The sequence below is a fragment of the Salvelinus fontinalis genome, chromosome 26 (assembly GCF_029448725.1).
Source record: "Salvelinus fontinalis isolate EN_2023a chromosome 26, ASM2944872v1, whole genome shotgun sequence".
NCBI classification, from domain to species: Eukaryota; Metazoa; Chordata; class Actinopteri; order Salmoniformes; family Salmonidae; genus Salvelinus; species Salvelinus fontinalis.
The window spans coordinates 29,491,730-29,509,685 of record NC_074690.1 but is presented as its reverse complement, the minus strand read 5'-3'; the positions used below and the strand labels follow the sequence as shown (position 1 = coordinate 29,509,685).

Sequence of the window (17,956 nt, the reverse complement as noted above, 5' to 3'; positions counted from 1 at the left end):
AACCAGTACAATGAGTTAGTCATACATTAGGAACAGATGCACTTGACTTTACTATACCAATCGCATTTGCAATTTACAGACTGGTCAATTAATGTACCAATCGTCTTTACTTACTGGTCGCCTTTAAATACTAGTTACAGAGCTATTCTTTAATTCTTGCACTGATAGTTGTATTATTGAAGGGTTGCCATCTGCTTTGTTTAGCTGTAGGCATTCTGTAAGATGTCATTAAGTAAAAGTGTCAACATACATACATTAAGCAATGGAGCCATGGCCTATTGCATTGCTTGTGCTGTCTATTCGAAAGCAAACAGCAACAGACAGATATTTGACTTATGCATTTGCCCCAGTTTATAGCATCCTTATAAGCATCCTGTCCACTTACATTGGAGGAAATTAACAGTCATCACCTTTAACTGTATTTATCACTACATGCATACATCTCAGGGCATGCCTCAAATTCAAATACTGCTCATCTCTTGATCTCTCTCTCTCTTTCTTTCGCTCTCTCTCCCTCTCTCTCTTTTTGTCTCTCTCTTCCTCTCCCCCTCTCTCCTTTCCCCCACTCCCTCCATCTTTCGTCATCTCCCTCTTTTGTCCTTGCAGACCATTGAAAACTGTGTGTGCATTTTGAGGAACCTCTCGTATCGACTAGCTGCAGAGACATCTCAGGGACAGCAGATAGGCACAGACGAGCTTGACGGATTGCTTTGTGGCGATGCCAACGGCAAGGATGCCGAGAGCTCTGGTTGCTGGGGGAAGAAGAAGAAGAAAAAGAAGGCCCATGATCAGGTGGGTTCCTCTCCACTGCAGCTGTTAGCAATTAGCCAGCATGTTACAGCAGTGGTGCTGGAAGCCCGGCTAGGGAGGGGGGTCTACATCTCATGGATAATTACACATTTACTGGGTTTAGTTCTGAAGAGGGTCTTCTGGTTTCTTCTGGCTTCTGCTGCCAAGCCTGGGAAAATAAACTGGCAAAGTCAAGGTTGGATTATTATCTAACTGAGTTGGATTATGCTATTCAGTGGGATTGAAATGTCGGTACAAATAATCTAATCTGGCATACATTAGATGCTCATGCAGTTGGTAAGGTGTGGATTATTTAGTATGTGAGATATGCCACATGGATGTTATGTTGCTGGATGCTCATTCTTAATAATGTTTATCTTGTAAGTAAATAATTCAGAAATAGGATTATTTTGGTCATAAAGTCAGTCTCGTCCAAAACAGAGTTTTGTTAGACTTGTGGTCGTGACTGCATCACAACGTAAATTAAGTATTTTTTATTTTTTATCCTGCCCACATGCCGACAGCTGGCAGCACACAAGTGATCATACATTTCAGAGTGCAGCTGCACACGACCCGATCGTAATGCCTGTGTTAAATGTGGGTTGACTTTGGTTATCCCTTTGGGTCCAGTTAGGGACCATCGGTAAATTACACAAAGTACATGGAACAATATGTTGACATTTCAATGACTTGAAAACCTCAAACCAAACTATAAATTTTATAAATTAATATACAAATATTAAAAGCATTTAATGGGAACTAAAAGGTGTGCAACATGAAAATATTGTCTCATTTACATTGTGTAATTTATTGACAGTCCCTAACAAACCCCGGAGAAAGGCTATCCAAAGTCAAACCAATTTTGCTGCAGTCGCACACCAGCCGGCTGAAGCTAATTGGCTAAATAATTTGGCTAACTCTTTACACCTGCGAACACACACGAGACACTCACATCAAACCACACCCCGAAACCATCTCACGTTTGAAATCAGTTATGATTCCATGACTAGCATTTCTTAATCAACCAAATCTTAAACAAGGCCAAATCAGGTAGTGCAGTCCCCCTTTAAGCAATTTTTAGTGGCACTGTAACTAAGTGGTGTTGTCAAACTGTTTGATGTCACATCTTATGCCTGTAGTATTGATAAGTAGTAATATTCCACCATTCTGTGTCACCCAGTGGGATGGAGTGGGGCCCTTCCCGGACTCAGCTGACCCTCCCAAAGGCATTCAGATGCTGTGGCACCCCACCATCGTCAAGCCCTACCTCACACTCTTGTCTGAGTGCTCCAACCCAGACACCCTGGAGGGGGCAGCCGGGGCTCTGCAGAACTTGGCTGCAGGCAGCTGGAAGGTACAGCACAGTACAGTAAGCTATGGTCTCCATCCTCAGAGCTGCTCCAGCGGCAGCCATTTTCTTTTCACACTGTCATTGTCAAACTGTCAAAATGAACTTGCCTTAGACATTGGTTGCTCTTAGCTCACTGCAACATTAAGAACGCGTGAGGTACTACTGGAGAAATGCTATATTGGGCAGTGTTCGGGGGGTATACTATTCCGGTTGTTGTCCCATATATAGAGAAAATGATGTGTGTTTTTATATGATGAAGTGTGACTCTGTCTTCTCTTTCTCCTCTCCTTTCTCCAGTGGTCTGTGTATATCCGTGCGGCAGTGAGGAAAGAGAAGGGTCTGCCCATCCTAGTGGAGCTGCTGAGGATCGACAACGACAGGGTGGTGTGTGCCGTGGCCACAGCTTTAAGAAACATGGCCTTAGACGTCAGAAACAAAGAACTCATCGGTAAGTGTAGTTGTCAGTGAATCAATATTGTACATTCATACATTCTACATGTATGTTTGTGTGTGTGTGTGCATTCGTGCGAGTATGTAAGCATGCTCATGCATATGCATTTATATACAGTGCATTCGGGAAATATTCAGACCCTGTGACTTTTTCCACATTTTCTTACATTACAGCCTTGTTCTAAAATGTATTAAATACATGTTTTCTTTATCAAACTACACACAATACCCCATAATGACAAAGCAAAAACAGGTTTTTAAAAATGTTTGCAAATGTGTGTATATATATATATATATATATATATATATATATATATATATATATATATATATATATATATATATATATATAGAAAATACCTTATTTACTTAAGTATTCAGACCCTTTGATATGATACTTGAAATTGAACTCAGGTACATCCTGTTTCCATTGATCCGTTGACAGTGCAGTTGTCAGAACAAAAACCAAGCCATGAGGTTGAAGGAATTGTCCGTAGAGCTCAGAGACAGGATTGTGTCAAGGCACAGATCTGGGGAACGGTACCAAAGAAATTCTGCAGTATTGAAGGTCCCCAAGAACACAGTGGCCTCCATCAATCTTAAATGGAAGAAGTTTGGAACCACCAAGACTCTTCCTAGAGCTGGCTGCCCGGCCAAACTGCGCAATCGGGGGAGAAGGGCCTTGATCAGGGAGGTGACCAAGAACCCGATGGTCAGTCTGACATGGCTCCAGAGTTCCTCTGTGGAGATGGGAGATCTTCCAGAAGAACAGCCATCTCTGCAGCACTCCACCAAACAGGCCTTTATGGTAGAGTGGCCTGGCGGAGGCCAATCCTCAGTAAAAAGCACATGACAGCCCGCTTGGAGTTTTGAGAGAAACAAGATTCTTTGGTCTGATGAAACCAAGAACTCTTTAGCCTGAATGCCAAGCGTCACGTCTGGAGGAAACCTGGCACCAAACCTACGGTGAAGCATGGTGGTGGCAGGGACAGGGATACTAGTCAGGATCGAGGGAATGATGAACAGAGCAAAGTACAGAGATCCTTGATGAAAACCTGCTCCATAGTGCACAGGAACTCAAACTGGGGCGAAGGTTCACCTTCCAGCAGGACAACGACCCTAAGCACACAGCCAAGACAATGCAGGAGTGGCTTCGGGACAATTCTCTGAATGTCCTTGAGTGGCGCAGCCAGAGCCCGGACTTGAAACCGATCGAACACCTCTGGAGAGACCTGAAAATAGCTGTGCAGCGACGCCCCCCCCTTCCGACCTGACAGAGCTTGATAGGATCTGCAGAGAAGAATGGGATAAATTCCCCAAATACGGGTGTGCCAAGCTTGTAGCGTCAAACCCAAGAAGACTCGATGCTGTAATCACTGCCAAAGGTGCTTCAACAAAGTACTGAGGAAAGGGTCTGAATAGTTATGTAAATGTGATATTTTAATGTTTTTATTTATTATAAATTTGCAAACATTTCTAAAAACCTGTTTTGCTTTGTCATTATGGGGTATTGTGTTAAGATTGATGAGGGAAAAAAAAGATTTGCTCTATTTCAGAAGAGGGCCCTAACGTAACAAAATGTGGAAAAAGTCAAGGGGTCTGATTACTTTCCGAATGCACTGTATGTGTGCCCCCATAGACAATGTGTGCACTTCTCTGCAGCAAACTATACTAGCCTATTTCTCTACTAAGATGGGTGTGCACGGCAGAGCTCTCTTTGTGGACTGTGTTCACATGGTTGAAATTCTCCTCATGACAGCACTAAAAGACTATTGATCTCTCTAATAAACGAGATGTTCTGTTGGACCTCGGCATCTCCATAGCAACTGCTCTTGCCGTCTCAGGCTGGTGCTCTGTGCTAAGTAGATGTGTGTATCATGTCATAGAGCTGCAGGCCTTCGGACTCACAACTCTGTGTTGGTAGAATAAAGGGTAGTAACCCACAATTATCTGTTTACATGCTTAAGTCATGTTAAAACAAATTATGTCTGGCTAAATTATGTCTGGCTAAATCTGACGCTACTGATAGCCATGTAAAGGGGGATTTCGTTATTGGCGTTTCATTGACATTATAGCCACTATTACACACAGCATATATAAAGTGTGTATTACGTGTAACTTGGAAAATTACCTTTGTGATAATCATCAGCTCAAATTATTTTCACCCTCTTTGTTAATCTACATTACAAACAGTGATGTAGTTGTTAAAAAATAGGTAGGTAAACTCACTGTTTGCGGTGAATAAAGTAACACGCTATATACTTTCAACCGTCACGCAAAATTCAGAAGGGCTCCCGAGTGGCGCAGCGGTCAGGCACTGTAAGGCACTCCATCGAAGTGCAAGAGGCATCACTACAGTCCCTGGTTCGAATCCAGGCTGTATCACATCCGGCCATGATTGGGAGTCCCATAAGGCGGCGCACAATCGTCCCAGCGTCTGGGTTTGGCCGGGGTAGGCTGTCATTGTAAATATGAGTTTGTTCTTAACTTACTTGCATAGTTAAATAAAGGTTCAATATAAAAAAGGTGCATAACTGCATTTACTTGCGTTTATCCTCCACTACACCACTGATTACAAACACATGTTTTGTTTCTAATGCTTTGAAGACTATACTATGAATCACACAAAGCGATTGTGCATTGGCAAGACATTCTCAGTCGTTCTCATTCCCAGGCCTCCCTTTAAAACGTAAGTGTTTTCTATGAAAATGCCATTACCTGGGAGGTGTCAAGGGGTTTGATATTTCCATCCCAGCTACAAATGTTGTGTCCTCAGGCCTACAGTAGAGTATGAGTGTTTAGCGGGGTATTAAAAAGCCCCATTGAGCAGAAGATGGATGTATTAAGCCCTCGTCACATAGCTGTAAATGTCAGGCTGGGAGTTTGAGGCTGTATTGTGAATTATTAAAAGCACTGCTCCATGAATTTCTCTCTCAATTTCTCTCTCAATTTCTCTCTCAATTTCTCTCTCTCTCTCTCACCTTTCACATGCTGATACACATCCTTCCTTTCTCTCCCTTCCTCTTATTCTCTCTATCCTTTTCTTATGCCCTAGTTTTCTTGTTTTTGACTAAAATCCATAAGGATTGTATTATATATTCTTCAGCATCATTCCCATACGTATATCCTTTGTCTTTATTCTTCTTCAAGTGGATGCCTCAGTGTGAAGTGCCGTATTTATTGTTTTCCTGTCAAGTCAAGAAATCCTCTTTAGCTCAATCGCTCACAGCTCATGGGGGACATAGCCTTTATAGGACAAGGGGCTTGTACACGTCTCTGACCTTGAAGGCTCTCCTGCTGTCCACTGAGTAGTGACAAGGTTAGATAATGTGAAGTATAGTAAATACTGCTTGTCTTTATCAGTTTATGTTATATTGGCCATTTGCTACCATTTCCCCTCTCTTGCTGTTGTGAATATGAAGGTATACAAACAGAACACTGCGTCGTGGAGAACATGCGTATGTATTTATAGAAGAATATTGTTTTTCTGCGTCCATGGTTCTAATCTGTTCCCTAATAGCACATACAGTACCAGTCAAAAGTTTGGACACACCTACTTATTCAAGGGTTTTTCTTAATTTTTACTGTTTTCTACATTGTAGAATAATAGTGAAGACATCAAAACTCTTAAATAACACAAATGGAATCATGTAGTAAGCAAAAAAGTGTTAAACAAATCTAAATATATTTTAGATTCTTCAAAAGGCACTCGCACATCTGAGCAATCTTTTTTGCAGGTACATGGTAATAGTTGAACAAGATGAAGGAAAAACGAAACCGCACACTGCTCTTGATAGTATCACTGATCTTTATTAAGCTTACGTATTGGCCTCACGGCCTTCGTCAGAGCTTTTGTGAGTTAAAAAAACGTAGATTCTTCAAAATAGCCACCCTTTGTCTTAACAGCTTTGCACACTCTTGGCATTCTCTCAACCAGCTTCATGAGGAATGTTTTTCCAGCAGTTTTGGAGTTCCCACTTAAAGCTGAGCACTAGTTGGCTGCTTTTCCTTCACTCTGCGGTCCAACTCATCCCAAACCATCTCAATTGGGTTGAGGTCGGGTGATTATGGAGGCCAGGTCATCTGATGCAGCACTACATCACTCTCCTTCTTAGTAAAATAGCTCTTACACAGCATAGACTTGTGTTTTGGGTCATTGTCCTGTTGAAAAACAAATGGCAGTCCTCCCAAGCGCAAACCAGGTGGGATGTCATATCGCTGCTGAATGCTGTGGTAGCCATGCTGGTTAACTGTGCCTTGAATTCTAAATAAATCACTGACAGTGTCACCAGCAAAGCACCTCCTCCATGCTTCACGGTGGGCACCACACATACAAATATCATCCGTTCACCTACTCTGCGTCTCACAAAGACACGGTGGTTGGAACCAAAAATAAAAAATATGGACTCATCAGACCAAAGAACAGATTTCCACCGGTCTAATGTCCATTTCTTGGACCAAGCAAGTCTCTTCTTCTTATTGGTGTCCTTTAGTAGTGGTTTCTTTGCAGCAATTTGACCATTATGGCCTGATTTCACATAGTCTCCTCTGAACAGTTGATGTTGAAATGTATCTGTTACTTGAACTCTGTGGTGCAATCTGAGGTGCAGTTAAATGCCGATTTTTGAGGCTGGTAACTCTAATGAACTTATCCTCTGCAGCAGAGATCACTTTGGGTCTTCCTTTCCTGTGGCGGTCCTCATGAGAGCCAGTTTCATCATAGCGCTTGATGTTTCTTTGCGACTGCACTTGAAGAAACTTTCAAAGTTCTTGGCATTTTCCAGATTGACTGACCTTCATGTCTTAAAGTAATGATGGACTGTCGTTTCTCTTTGCTTATTTGAGCTGTACTTGTACTTGGCTCAAATGCATTAAGAAGGAAATAAATTCTACAAATTAACTTTTAACAAGGCACATCTGTTAATTGAAATGCATTCCAGGTGACTACCTCATGAAGCTGGTTGAGAGAATGCCAAGAGTGTGCAAAGCTGTCATCGAGGCAAAGGGCGGCTACTTTGAAGAATCTCAAATATAAAATGTATTTTGATTTGTTTAACACTTTTTTAGTTACCACATGATTCCATATGTGTTATTTCATAGTTTTGATGTCTTCACTATTATTCTACAATGTAGAAAATAGTCAATATATAGAAAGACCCTTAAATGAGTAGGTGTGGCCAAACTTTTAAAAGGTTCATATACAGTATAACTAACCATGAGGTTTTTTTCTTTCCACAACAGGCAAGTACGCAATGAGAGACTTGGTCCACCGATTGCCCGGGGGGAACAACAACAGCAGCGGTGGGACTGCTGCCAGTATTATTGGGAAGACCATGTCGGATGACACTATCACGGCTATCTGCTGTGCCCTGCACGAGGTCATCACTAAGAACATGGAGAACACCAAGGCTCTGCGTGATGCTGGAGGCATCGAGAAACTCATCGGCATCGCCAGGAGCAAAGGAGACAAGTAGGTGTCCAGAAGTCATGCTGTCCTCACCCTAATTTGGGAACCCAGAGGAAAAGCTTGCATGCCTGCTGTCCAGCTATTCTACTGTATATAACATTTTAACACACTGTCACAAAAGACTATGTTCACTGACTCTAACCTTCAACCCTAACACCAACACACAGCCCTCCTGCTCAGCTAGTAATTGTATATGGATTGTAGCATTAATGTAACTGCTGATCGGGACACGGAGCTGTAAGTACGTACTACGGTTCTGATCATTTTCCTCTTAATTCACTTCAGTATATTTTTTTAATGATGTTTTCTCTACAACTCACCACTGTAGAGAAATGCCTTTTAAAGGTAGCTAATTGTGGTTTTTATGTTTTCTCGTTTGGGATTTTATGAGCCCAAATTTCCCTTATAAGCTTTTAGTTTGCAACTAGCACAACTAACTTAATTGAGTGGTGTACCTTGGCTTCCTCTCCAGTTAGTCCGGTGATGCACTTGCCTAATGTTGTCAAGGACAACAGACTCTGTACAACTGTAAGAATATATTGCCTCATAGAGTAGAAATGTATTATCTGGGATAAAGAGAAAAATCATCTTTAAGAGTCTTGACAGAAGAGAAGTGTTGCTATATCTGCAGTGCCATGATGTAATAACTTTTGATTATTCCATATCTCTGGTGGGAATCAGAATGAAGGATGCGTGGTTAATTGAATCACCTCTGGCGCTGACAGTTGTGGCTCGTGGAGTTTCTGTGCAGAGATAGAGGATAGGTGCTGTGTGAGAGAGAGGGCCTCTGATGCTAAACTGATTGGATTTATCTCTGCTAATTGCTTTTTCCATTTGAGATTTGTCTTGTTTTTGTGCCGAAATGACAATGGTGCTAAAGTACAGAGTTACCTTGTTTGCATTTTATGTTCGCTTTGAATGTTTGTCTGAAATTATCGATTGAATTCGTTTCTAAATGTTTTTGTACCGGCGATCTTTCATCTAGCAGCGAGCATTCCAAACCTTTTGTTTAGAACATTTGGTTCTAGTCATCTGAGTAAAATTAAGTCTTGTGTTTCTCTTCCCAGACACACACCCAAAGTGGTGAAAGCAGCCTCTCAAGTCCTCAACAGTATGTGGCAGTACAGAGACCTTCGCAGCCTCTACAAAAAGGTGTGTAATACAAATAACTTTCTGCCACCACAAGAAATCTGCTGGAGGAGCTCTTGAAAGTTTAACACATTAGTCTCTTGAGTTGTTTATTATGCTCTTATTAAAAAGAGAGAGAGAGTAAATGGCAGAAACTGTGCAGCAGTGCATGCATGACAGTTCAGTAAGCTCACTAAGCAACACAAGTGCAAGAATGTATAGTGAGAGTAAAGCTGGAATCCCTCTGGGCTGCAGTTTAATGAACTAAAGAATCTATCAATGTTGACCTGAGGAGAGGAGACAAACATGCTTTAATGAAACAAGACAGATTAAGAATTAGAGGGTTTAAAGGCTTTGAGAGGGGGAGAAAAACCAAGCTCTGCAAGACTGGTGTTGCATGCTTTACTAAAATGGATAGAGAGTCATTCTCGTAACATCCTCCTGTTCTACTTTGCCTCATTTTAATGTGAGGACAGTTTCTAACCCATTTGCTATTTGACCAAATTATCTTAGATCATTGAGGATGATCATTCAGTACATAATACAGTATGTTGATTATAGCGAAGTTCCCTAATGCATCTTATTTTCCCCCAGGATGGATATTCTCAGTATCATTTTGTTGGCTCATCCTCTACAATAGAAAGAGATAGACAAAGACCATATTCTTCCTCCCGCACCCCATCCATCTCGCCCGTACGGACATCTCCAAATAATCGATCAGGTGAGTCCACTGTTGTCTCTCCTTCTGCCCTCCCACTCCATCAAGCCACTACTGACAGACACCCAGGATCAGTACCAGTTGGTGGACAAGTAGTATGCATGTCAGTGTGTAGGTGTATTCTCTCTTTACCCCATTAAAATACTGGACATCTTTTGCAAACTCACGAGGCTGATCATCCTTTAGAGCATGTGTCAAATGGAGGGCCAAGTGTCTGCGGGTTTTTGCTCCACCCTTGGACTTGATTGATGAATTAAGGTCACTATTTAGTAAGGAGCTCCCCTCACCTGGTTGTCTAGGGCTTAATTGAAAGGAAAAACCAAAAATCTGCAGACACTCTGCCCTCCATGGAATGAGTTTGACGCCCCTTCTTTAGAGCTTTAATTGCCAGACATTGCAGAACATTTTGATGATGCATTTCAGACATAGATTCTGAAAACGTAGTAATGTTTTGGATTAAAGATAGGATGAACAAAGCATAAGGTGGTGTCTGCCCAGACACAGCGATGCACAGACACTAATAAGCAACTGGCAGTTACTCACTTACCCTTTGAGATGAAAAGAGAGGAAAGCAGGAGGAGGATGATGGAGGGATGACTCAGATGACACAGAACTAGCTGATTTTTTGGGGGGGTTGAATACCACAGCTCGGGCTCTGTTCACCTCAACAGCAGCCTCATAGGAGAGCCCTTGGGAGTTAGGGCCCGAAGCAGAATAAATAGTTGTCAAAATACGCTGACTAGAAGTCGCTCTGGGGAAGAGCATCTGCTAAATTACTAAAATGTAAATGTACCAGGTATTGGTACTACTGTTGTTGAAACCTATAACTTGGTACTGTAGCCTTTGGCTGTGTTTAATGGTGATTATAAGAGGATGTTCTTGTTACAGGGTGTTCTAATTGGAGTTTAATGAAATTCAACATGGAAACACTGACCTTAATGGATCCTATTAGAAAGCAATAAACTCTCTGAGTAAAGATTTCATAGAAGAGCCATTTGTGGATGTTAGATCTGTTTAGCCTACAGTATATAGTTAGGCCTATGTGTTTCTTTTCATTACATGCATGTTTTCTGTCAGCCAGAATATCAGAATATGTTACTGTACAAGAGCGGGAGGATTATATGCTGAACAAAAATATAAACGCAACATGTAAAGTGTTGGTCCCATGTTTCATTAGCTGAAATAAAAGATCCCAGAAATGTTCCATATGCACAAAAAGCTTATTTCTCTCAAATGTTTACATTCTTTGCCAAGAGAAACCATCCACCTGACAGGTGTGGCATATCAAGAAGCTGATTAAACTGCATGATTATTACACAGGTGCACCTTGTGCTAGGGACAATAAAAGGCCACTCTAAAATGTGCAGTTTTGTCACACAACACAATACCACAGAGCGTGCAATTGGCATGCTGATTCCAGGAATTTCCACCAGAGCTGTGACCAGAGAAGTTTATGTTCATTTCTCTACCATAAGCCTCCTACGTTGTTTTAGAGAATTTGGCAGTACGTCCAACCAGCCGCACAACTGCAGACAACGTGTAACCAAGCCAGCCCAGGACCTCCACATCTGACTTCCCCTGCGGGATCGTCTGAGACCAGACACCCAGACAGCTGATGAAACTGTGGGTTTGCACAACCGAAGAATTTCTGCACAAACTGTTAGAAACCACCTCAGGGAAGCTCATCTGCGTGCTCATCGTCCTCACCAGGGTCTTGACTTGACTGCAGTTCGGCGTCATAACCAACTTTAGTGGGCAAATGCTTACCTTCGATGGCCACTGGTACGCTGGAGAAGTGTGCTGTTCACGGATGAATCTTGGTTTCAACTGTACCGGGCAGATGGCAGACAGTGTGTATGGCATCATGTGGGTGTGCGGTTTGGTGATGTCAAAGTTAACAGAATGCCACATGGTGGCGGTGGGGTTGGGGTATGGGCAGGCATAAGCTACGGACAATGAACACAATTGCATTTTTTCGATGACAATTTCAATGCACAGAGATATCGTGACGAGATCCTGAGGCATATGGTTGTGCCATTCATCCACCACCATCACCTTATGTTTCAGCATGATAATACACAGCCTCATGTCACAAGGATCTGGACACAATTCCTGGAAGCTGAAAATGTTCCAGTTCTTCCATCGCCTGCATTCTCACCAGATATGTGACCCATTGAGCATGTTTGGGGTGCTCTGGATCGACATGTAAGACAGCGGGTTCCAGTTCCCGCCAAGTGGTGTGGGACAACATTCCACAGGCCACAATCAACAGCCTGATATGCGAAGGAGATGTGTCGTGCTGCATGAGGCAAATGGTGGTCACACCAGATACTGACTGGTTTTATGATCCACCCCCCTGCCTTTTTTTAAGGTATCTGTGACCAACAGATATATATCTGTTGTCCCAGTCATGTGAAATCTATAGATTAGGGCCTAATGAATCTATTTCAATTGACTTATTTCTTACTGTAACTCAGTAAAATGTTGCGTTTTTATATTTTTGTTTAGTGTACATGACAAAGGGGCTCAAATGGATGCCAAACGTCTTTCACAGCTAATCATATACTTGATGTGTAATCTGTGTGTTTGCAGCAAGTGCCCCTGCCTCTCCCCGAGAGATGATCAGCATTAAGGAGAGGAAGACAGACTATGAATCAACGGGCACCAATGCCAGTTACCATGGCAACAAGGGTGAGCACACTTCGAGGAAAGATGCCATGGCAGGTAGGAAGGAATTTCAGTGCCTCCATCAGCTTCCTCCTCGTTTCTGGAGTCAGTGTGTTTTCATCAGATGATGTGTACTGTAAAGATGATGTGTGAAGGCTTTTTGTCATTTCATAATAATCAACTTGACAACCATAACCACATACCTCTCTGTTTTTTTCCCACCTGTAGTTCAAATTTCAAGTGGAACCTCAACATTGTTCCGAGGTGCCTACGTCTCTCCTAGTGATGACATCAAACACAACCAGGTAAGGTTTGAAGAAATTACTTGATATCATTACAAGAGCAACGTTCACTGCTAGGTAAAGAAGGGTTGCAAAAGGGTTCTTTGGCTGTCCCCATAGGAGGACCCTTTTGGATTCCATGTAGAACCCTATGTGTAAAGGATTCTACCTGGAACTCAAAAGGGTTCTACCTGGAACCAAAAAGGGTTCTTCAAATGGTTTTCCAATGGGGATAGCCGAAGAACCCTTTTAGGTTCTACATAGAAAAAGAGGTGCTAAGAGTCTGTCTTACCAGTAGCAGAGTAGTGCTCTAACCTCTGTGTGTGTTCTCTAGGTCCCTTCCCAGGGCCCCAACCCAGGCCAGGAGCCCTACCCTCCGTTCCAGAATCCTCCTGGAGTACAGTTTGAGGAGGCATTCTATGAGGACCAAGTGCACCAACGCCCTCCTCAGGCCACAGACTTGAACATGCACCTGGGCCTCAAGTCCACCGGCAACTACGTGGACTTCTACTCAGCGTCCCGCCCATATAGTGAACTCAACTATGAGACCAGTCACTACCCGGCCTCCCCGGACTCCTGGGTCTAGTGGACTATAGAGGAAGGACTGGTCGTCAGCAGTGTGCTGGGATAGGGGAGAGGAGCTGAAAGAGAGAGTAAGACAAAAAGGCCACGCATGCTTGCATGCACACCACAAGACATTTCTTCAGCGAGTTTAGTTTGTCCTAGAGAGCGATGTCCCACGCCCATTTGTCTTTGAAGAAGGCAAGAGAGAGAGAGACAGTCACAGAGCAGAAGGGATAAAAAGAGAGAGTCTGAATGAGAGGAGGAGGGAGGGAAAGAGAGGAAGAAAGAAAGAGTATGATCTTGTAAGGAAACGACTCACAAAAGGCAAAAGGAAGATATTAAATGATGGGGTCACCACCAGAAGCTTGGAGCGTTAAAGTGTGAGGAGCGGAATACTTTGGAGATGAGCAGGAGTATTCTAGACAGAAGACAACTGTAAATATGTGGTATAGTAAAGAGATTAGTATGTGAAGCACAAGAAAATGAAGTGTCATACACAAGCTAGAGAATAGTTGTCAGTCACAAACTCTTATTAGGATTAACTTACGGCTTCAACCTGTGTTGTATGTAAGGAGTGTCCTCTCATGGGCAAAGGAATTGCTTCTAGACTTTGTATCTTTTGATTTGTTACGATTCTTTTTTTTATTTGTACTTTTTTTATTCCGAATTCTGGTGTTTAAGTATTTGATGTACATTAGAGATACAAGTGCATTGTGTATATTACACAAAGACCTGTGTCCCTTCCCTCAGTGTCTCAACAGAACGTCAACATGTCTGTTACATTCTGGGGGGAGAATGGAGTGTACAATGTCTGCACACAAACAAATACGAGCAAATATGTTTTAGCAGCAAAATTAAGAAATAATGTTAGTTATGGCTAATCTGATGTGAATTGGTGGAACTAAGCATCTCAACAGCATCATTCTACTCCCTTGGTGCTCTTCCACTGCCTAAAACAGTTTACGGATGGACGGTAGATATACTCAAAATACCTTTTTATTTCCAACACGCCCTGTAAATTTGTTTGTCAAACCATATCTACATGAAAACAAGTTTGTTCCTCCACAAGCCTCCAGGTGAACTGTGCTCATGGTCAGTTTTTCAATGTGCCAAACATGTTTATCTCCAAGCCGAGGGGTAACGTTGAACTTCTGTTGAAGTTTACATTCAACAGCAAGTTGTTGGTTCTAATAATCCCAGTTTGTAAATGCTTTTTTTATGTGTTTTAATGGAATAAAGCTATATATACACTGTAACAAGACTGGAACATTACCAGGAGACGAAAATAAGATCTTTGAGAGCTTAATTCCCTCCAAAGATGTACAAATTAGTTGGGTCTGTGTTGTAAAATAATCAATGTTTGAGAAAATGTGTTTTCTTTTCCAGAGAGGGTTGGCAATCATGTTCATGGTAGACTGTTAATAGAGTATGAACATATATTATATAAATATAAATATATACTTTTTATGTGCAGATGTGGATGTCACTTAAAGCAGCAACATTATGGAAGAGACTTGTAAAAAAATATTTGTTCACCTTTATTTTCTGGCCTACACACTAAAATGTTGACTTTGTGTAGGCATGTTGTTGCTATGTGAAATAGGGGAGACCAGGAGCAGAATATCCACAGAGATATAGAAGTTGTCACAGACCTCGTAACTACAGGAAAAGGTACTAAAAATTATAGCTACAGATCTTTGTATTTTGGTGTTTAAGGAATGTATTTAGCTACTTCATATCCCTAGCTTTGAATATTGAAATTGTCACAGGTGAATGTCTTTCACCCCCTTCTAAGAAAATGATCCGCTTTATCCTTGTTGGATTTCCTCAAACTTCTCAATATCAGTGGGGTGTACAGTTATCAACAATAGAGCTGATGATCCAGTGTGTGTGTTTCTGTCAAAGAGATGGAAACGGAATGAAAGTGGTTTTCCCCAGTAGGACACACGGTTTCATAGCGAGCCCTCCTTTGAGGAAATGTTTCAATAACATTATGTGGCAACATAGATAAACAAATATTTAATTGCCCAGTAATGCATGAATAGCTCTTCTTTCAGTCAATGTGAAACAAAATGGTGGTAGGCTACACACTAAAGCTGAATTGAGGAGAAAACGGTCACACCTTATTTAGATAGCAAGCAGTTGTTTATCAACAGACAGACTAGGGTAAGGGTTAAGTTTAGGGTTAGGATAAGGGTTGAGATTAAAGCTAAAAAAAGACATCTTAAAAGTTGTGACAACAAGCCCTGGTCTCCCCTACATATAATTTATAAATCTCTCGGTCATCTTCAGATGCTTGAACAATGAATAAATGATGCAAAACTCAAATTGTTCAACATATCCTACAACGATCCCGTTCTCATTAGTAAGCATCTGAAAACAGACAGTCCTTGTGAAAAGTAGGCATACCTGACAAACTGTATTGAACTATGTCAGTAACCTTTTTGTTGCTAGACAACGTGTTTTAAAGACTTGTGAAACTTTTTAGTGTCTCAACAGATTGCAACTGCTACAAAAATATAAACTGACCATCTAAGAGTAACTGTTTTGGGGGTTGTTTGTTCGTTACCAAGATCTATTTGTGTGTGGTCTGCCTGTGCTCTGTGTTCTAAAACCTTTGGTTCAGCTAGAAGAATTATGTTTACTCCTCTACATGAATATGCTCATTCAGTTTAGTAAAAAAATAAACAATGTTTCTTTGAAGTAATTGATTTCAGCTCAAATACAAAGAAGTTTGATTTGCAATGAGGGCCCATTTTCATCACGTTGTGGATGAGACAATGCCCTGTGTGTCTTCAGTGTTGATTTGACAAATTGATATTCCAGATTCAGAACAGTGTTTCCTTAACTTTCCCTGTAACCAAGGAAAACAGCCCACTGGGCAAAAACTGGTTGAATCAACGTGGTTTCCACGTCATTGCAACAACAAAAAAATGTAATGTGATGACATTGAATCAATGTGGAAAACTGATTGGATTTGCAAAAAGTAATCAACGTTAGGGAATTTGTTTTTTTTCGCAACTTTTATCCTAAATCCAATTACATGGTGACATGTTTTGTTGATTTCACATTGAATTCACGTTAGTTGACAAATCAACCAAAAATTATATCAAAACTAGACGTTGAAATTACATTTGTACCAGGTATGAAACAGGTGTAACAGTCTGGAATAAAAAGATGTGAGATTTTCATTAACATTCCAATCAGACACTTACCATATTCGTTCAGTGCAGTGAACTCTTTCCTTTGTAGCTTGGAATCCGTTAATTCAAAATGAATGAATTTTTATTAGATGTGCTGAAGGTTACAGTAGCATGGTGCAGTTACTTTGAGAGGGTTTTTTTGTATAAAGAATTCGTTTTTCGTTTTCCAATCTACAATGCTTATTTATTTCCCATTCCAAAGGCCTACTGAAGAGTTTCACACCAATTAGTGACTGATAGAAATCCTCCACAGCCAGCCCAGGCAGGGTACTGGGGGCGGCAGACTGAGTGAGGGGTGCCCTTACAGTTTCTCTCTAATTGTTTTCTCAGTGACATTGAGTTGAGGTAATGCTGACAGGTCTGTGTGAGATTACCACTGTGATAGGTGTTAATTGCCAAGCTGCAGGCCTAGTTGGGTAATGTTAAACCTGAGGTTACCGTCCATGCCCATTGTCATGCCACCGTGGTGCCCATCAGAAATATGCTGTATGCACTGCCTGTATACACTGTCTTGCCTATATCTATCCATCTCCATGAGAAATGCTCACAAAAACTTCTCTCTAAAAGCTAAGAATATAGATTATGAAGGGAAGCACAAGTAGGCCTAGTGCTGCTTCTGTGAAAATGCTCAAATTTCTCACCAGTGTGCCAGATACAGCATTTTGTACAGCTGAAAAGAAGCGATCTAAGCTTCTAAAAATTAAGAGATGGAATATTCCATCGTCGCATTACATTTTAATTGCTTCGCTAATCCTGGGAGAATCCATCACTCTTGAGAACAGTCGACTGGGAAGGAGCATGCAGTGTGCAGCCTATGTCAACGTTAAAAGCTTGGAAGAGTCTGCAGTGCCCTCTACTGGGCATTAGTGACTCATGCAGGTCAGGTCTGCCATTTTACTCTGCAAGGCCTAGTACTACTCCTGTGATGTACGCTGTAGGTACAGATACCGATGCAAGCAGAAATGTACTGACTGCATGGCCCATGAATTTGATATTAGTTTGGAGCAGGAAACAACATTTTCTCTCTTCATAAATGTGAAACATGCTAATGCAAGTACTGTATGTGGGGCTGCAGAGAATATAGAGCAGTTATATAATCACCTGGACCATTTTGAATATTCTATTATATTCATGTGGAGGGCACCTATTTTTGTGGATTGTCTTGACAACGATCATTAAAAAAAAATGTAAAATAGCCTTCTGACTTATAGTAAGCCAAATAGTTTTCTACTTTTAATCTCCAGCACCACTCCAACATCAATGTGAAAATTGCTTGTTTCTATATTTTTTGTTAATAAAAAAGAAGACAAGCGTTTCCAATGACATCATCAACCAATT

At 41.4% G+C, this 17,956-nt stretch overlaps 1 protein-coding gene across 3 annotated transcripts in view; it reads left to right on the top strand.

Moving 5' to 3' along the window:
• ctnnd2b (catenin (cadherin-associated protein), delta 2b) overlaps nucleotides 1–16,122 on the top strand; it is a 104,369-nt gene extending 88,247 nt beyond the window's left edge. For all 3 annotated transcript variants that reach the window (XM_055883378.1, XM_055883379.1, XM_055883380.1), the window contains 9 exons: nucleotides 607–792; nucleotides 1,970–2,158; nucleotides 2,438–2,588; nucleotides 7,832–8,060; nucleotides 9,125–9,209; nucleotides 9,780–9,906; nucleotides 12,496–12,627; nucleotides 12,799–12,875; nucleotides 13,186–16,122. In XM_055883378.1, the coding sequence (XP_055739353.1) occupies nucleotides 607–792; nucleotides 1,970–2,158; nucleotides 2,438–2,588; nucleotides 7,832–8,060; nucleotides 9,125–9,209; nucleotides 9,780–9,906; nucleotides 12,496–12,627; nucleotides 12,799–12,875; nucleotides 13,186–13,437 (1,428 nt within the window). In that variant the 3' untranslated portion in view covers nucleotides 13,438–16,122. The remainder of the gene's footprint in view (nucleotides 1–606; nucleotides 793–1,969; nucleotides 2,159–2,437; nucleotides 2,589–7,831; nucleotides 8,061–9,124; nucleotides 9,210–9,779; nucleotides 9,907–12,495; nucleotides 12,628–12,798; nucleotides 12,876–13,185) is intronic.
• The last annotated feature ends 1,834 nt before the right edge of the window (nucleotides 16,123–17,956 follow it).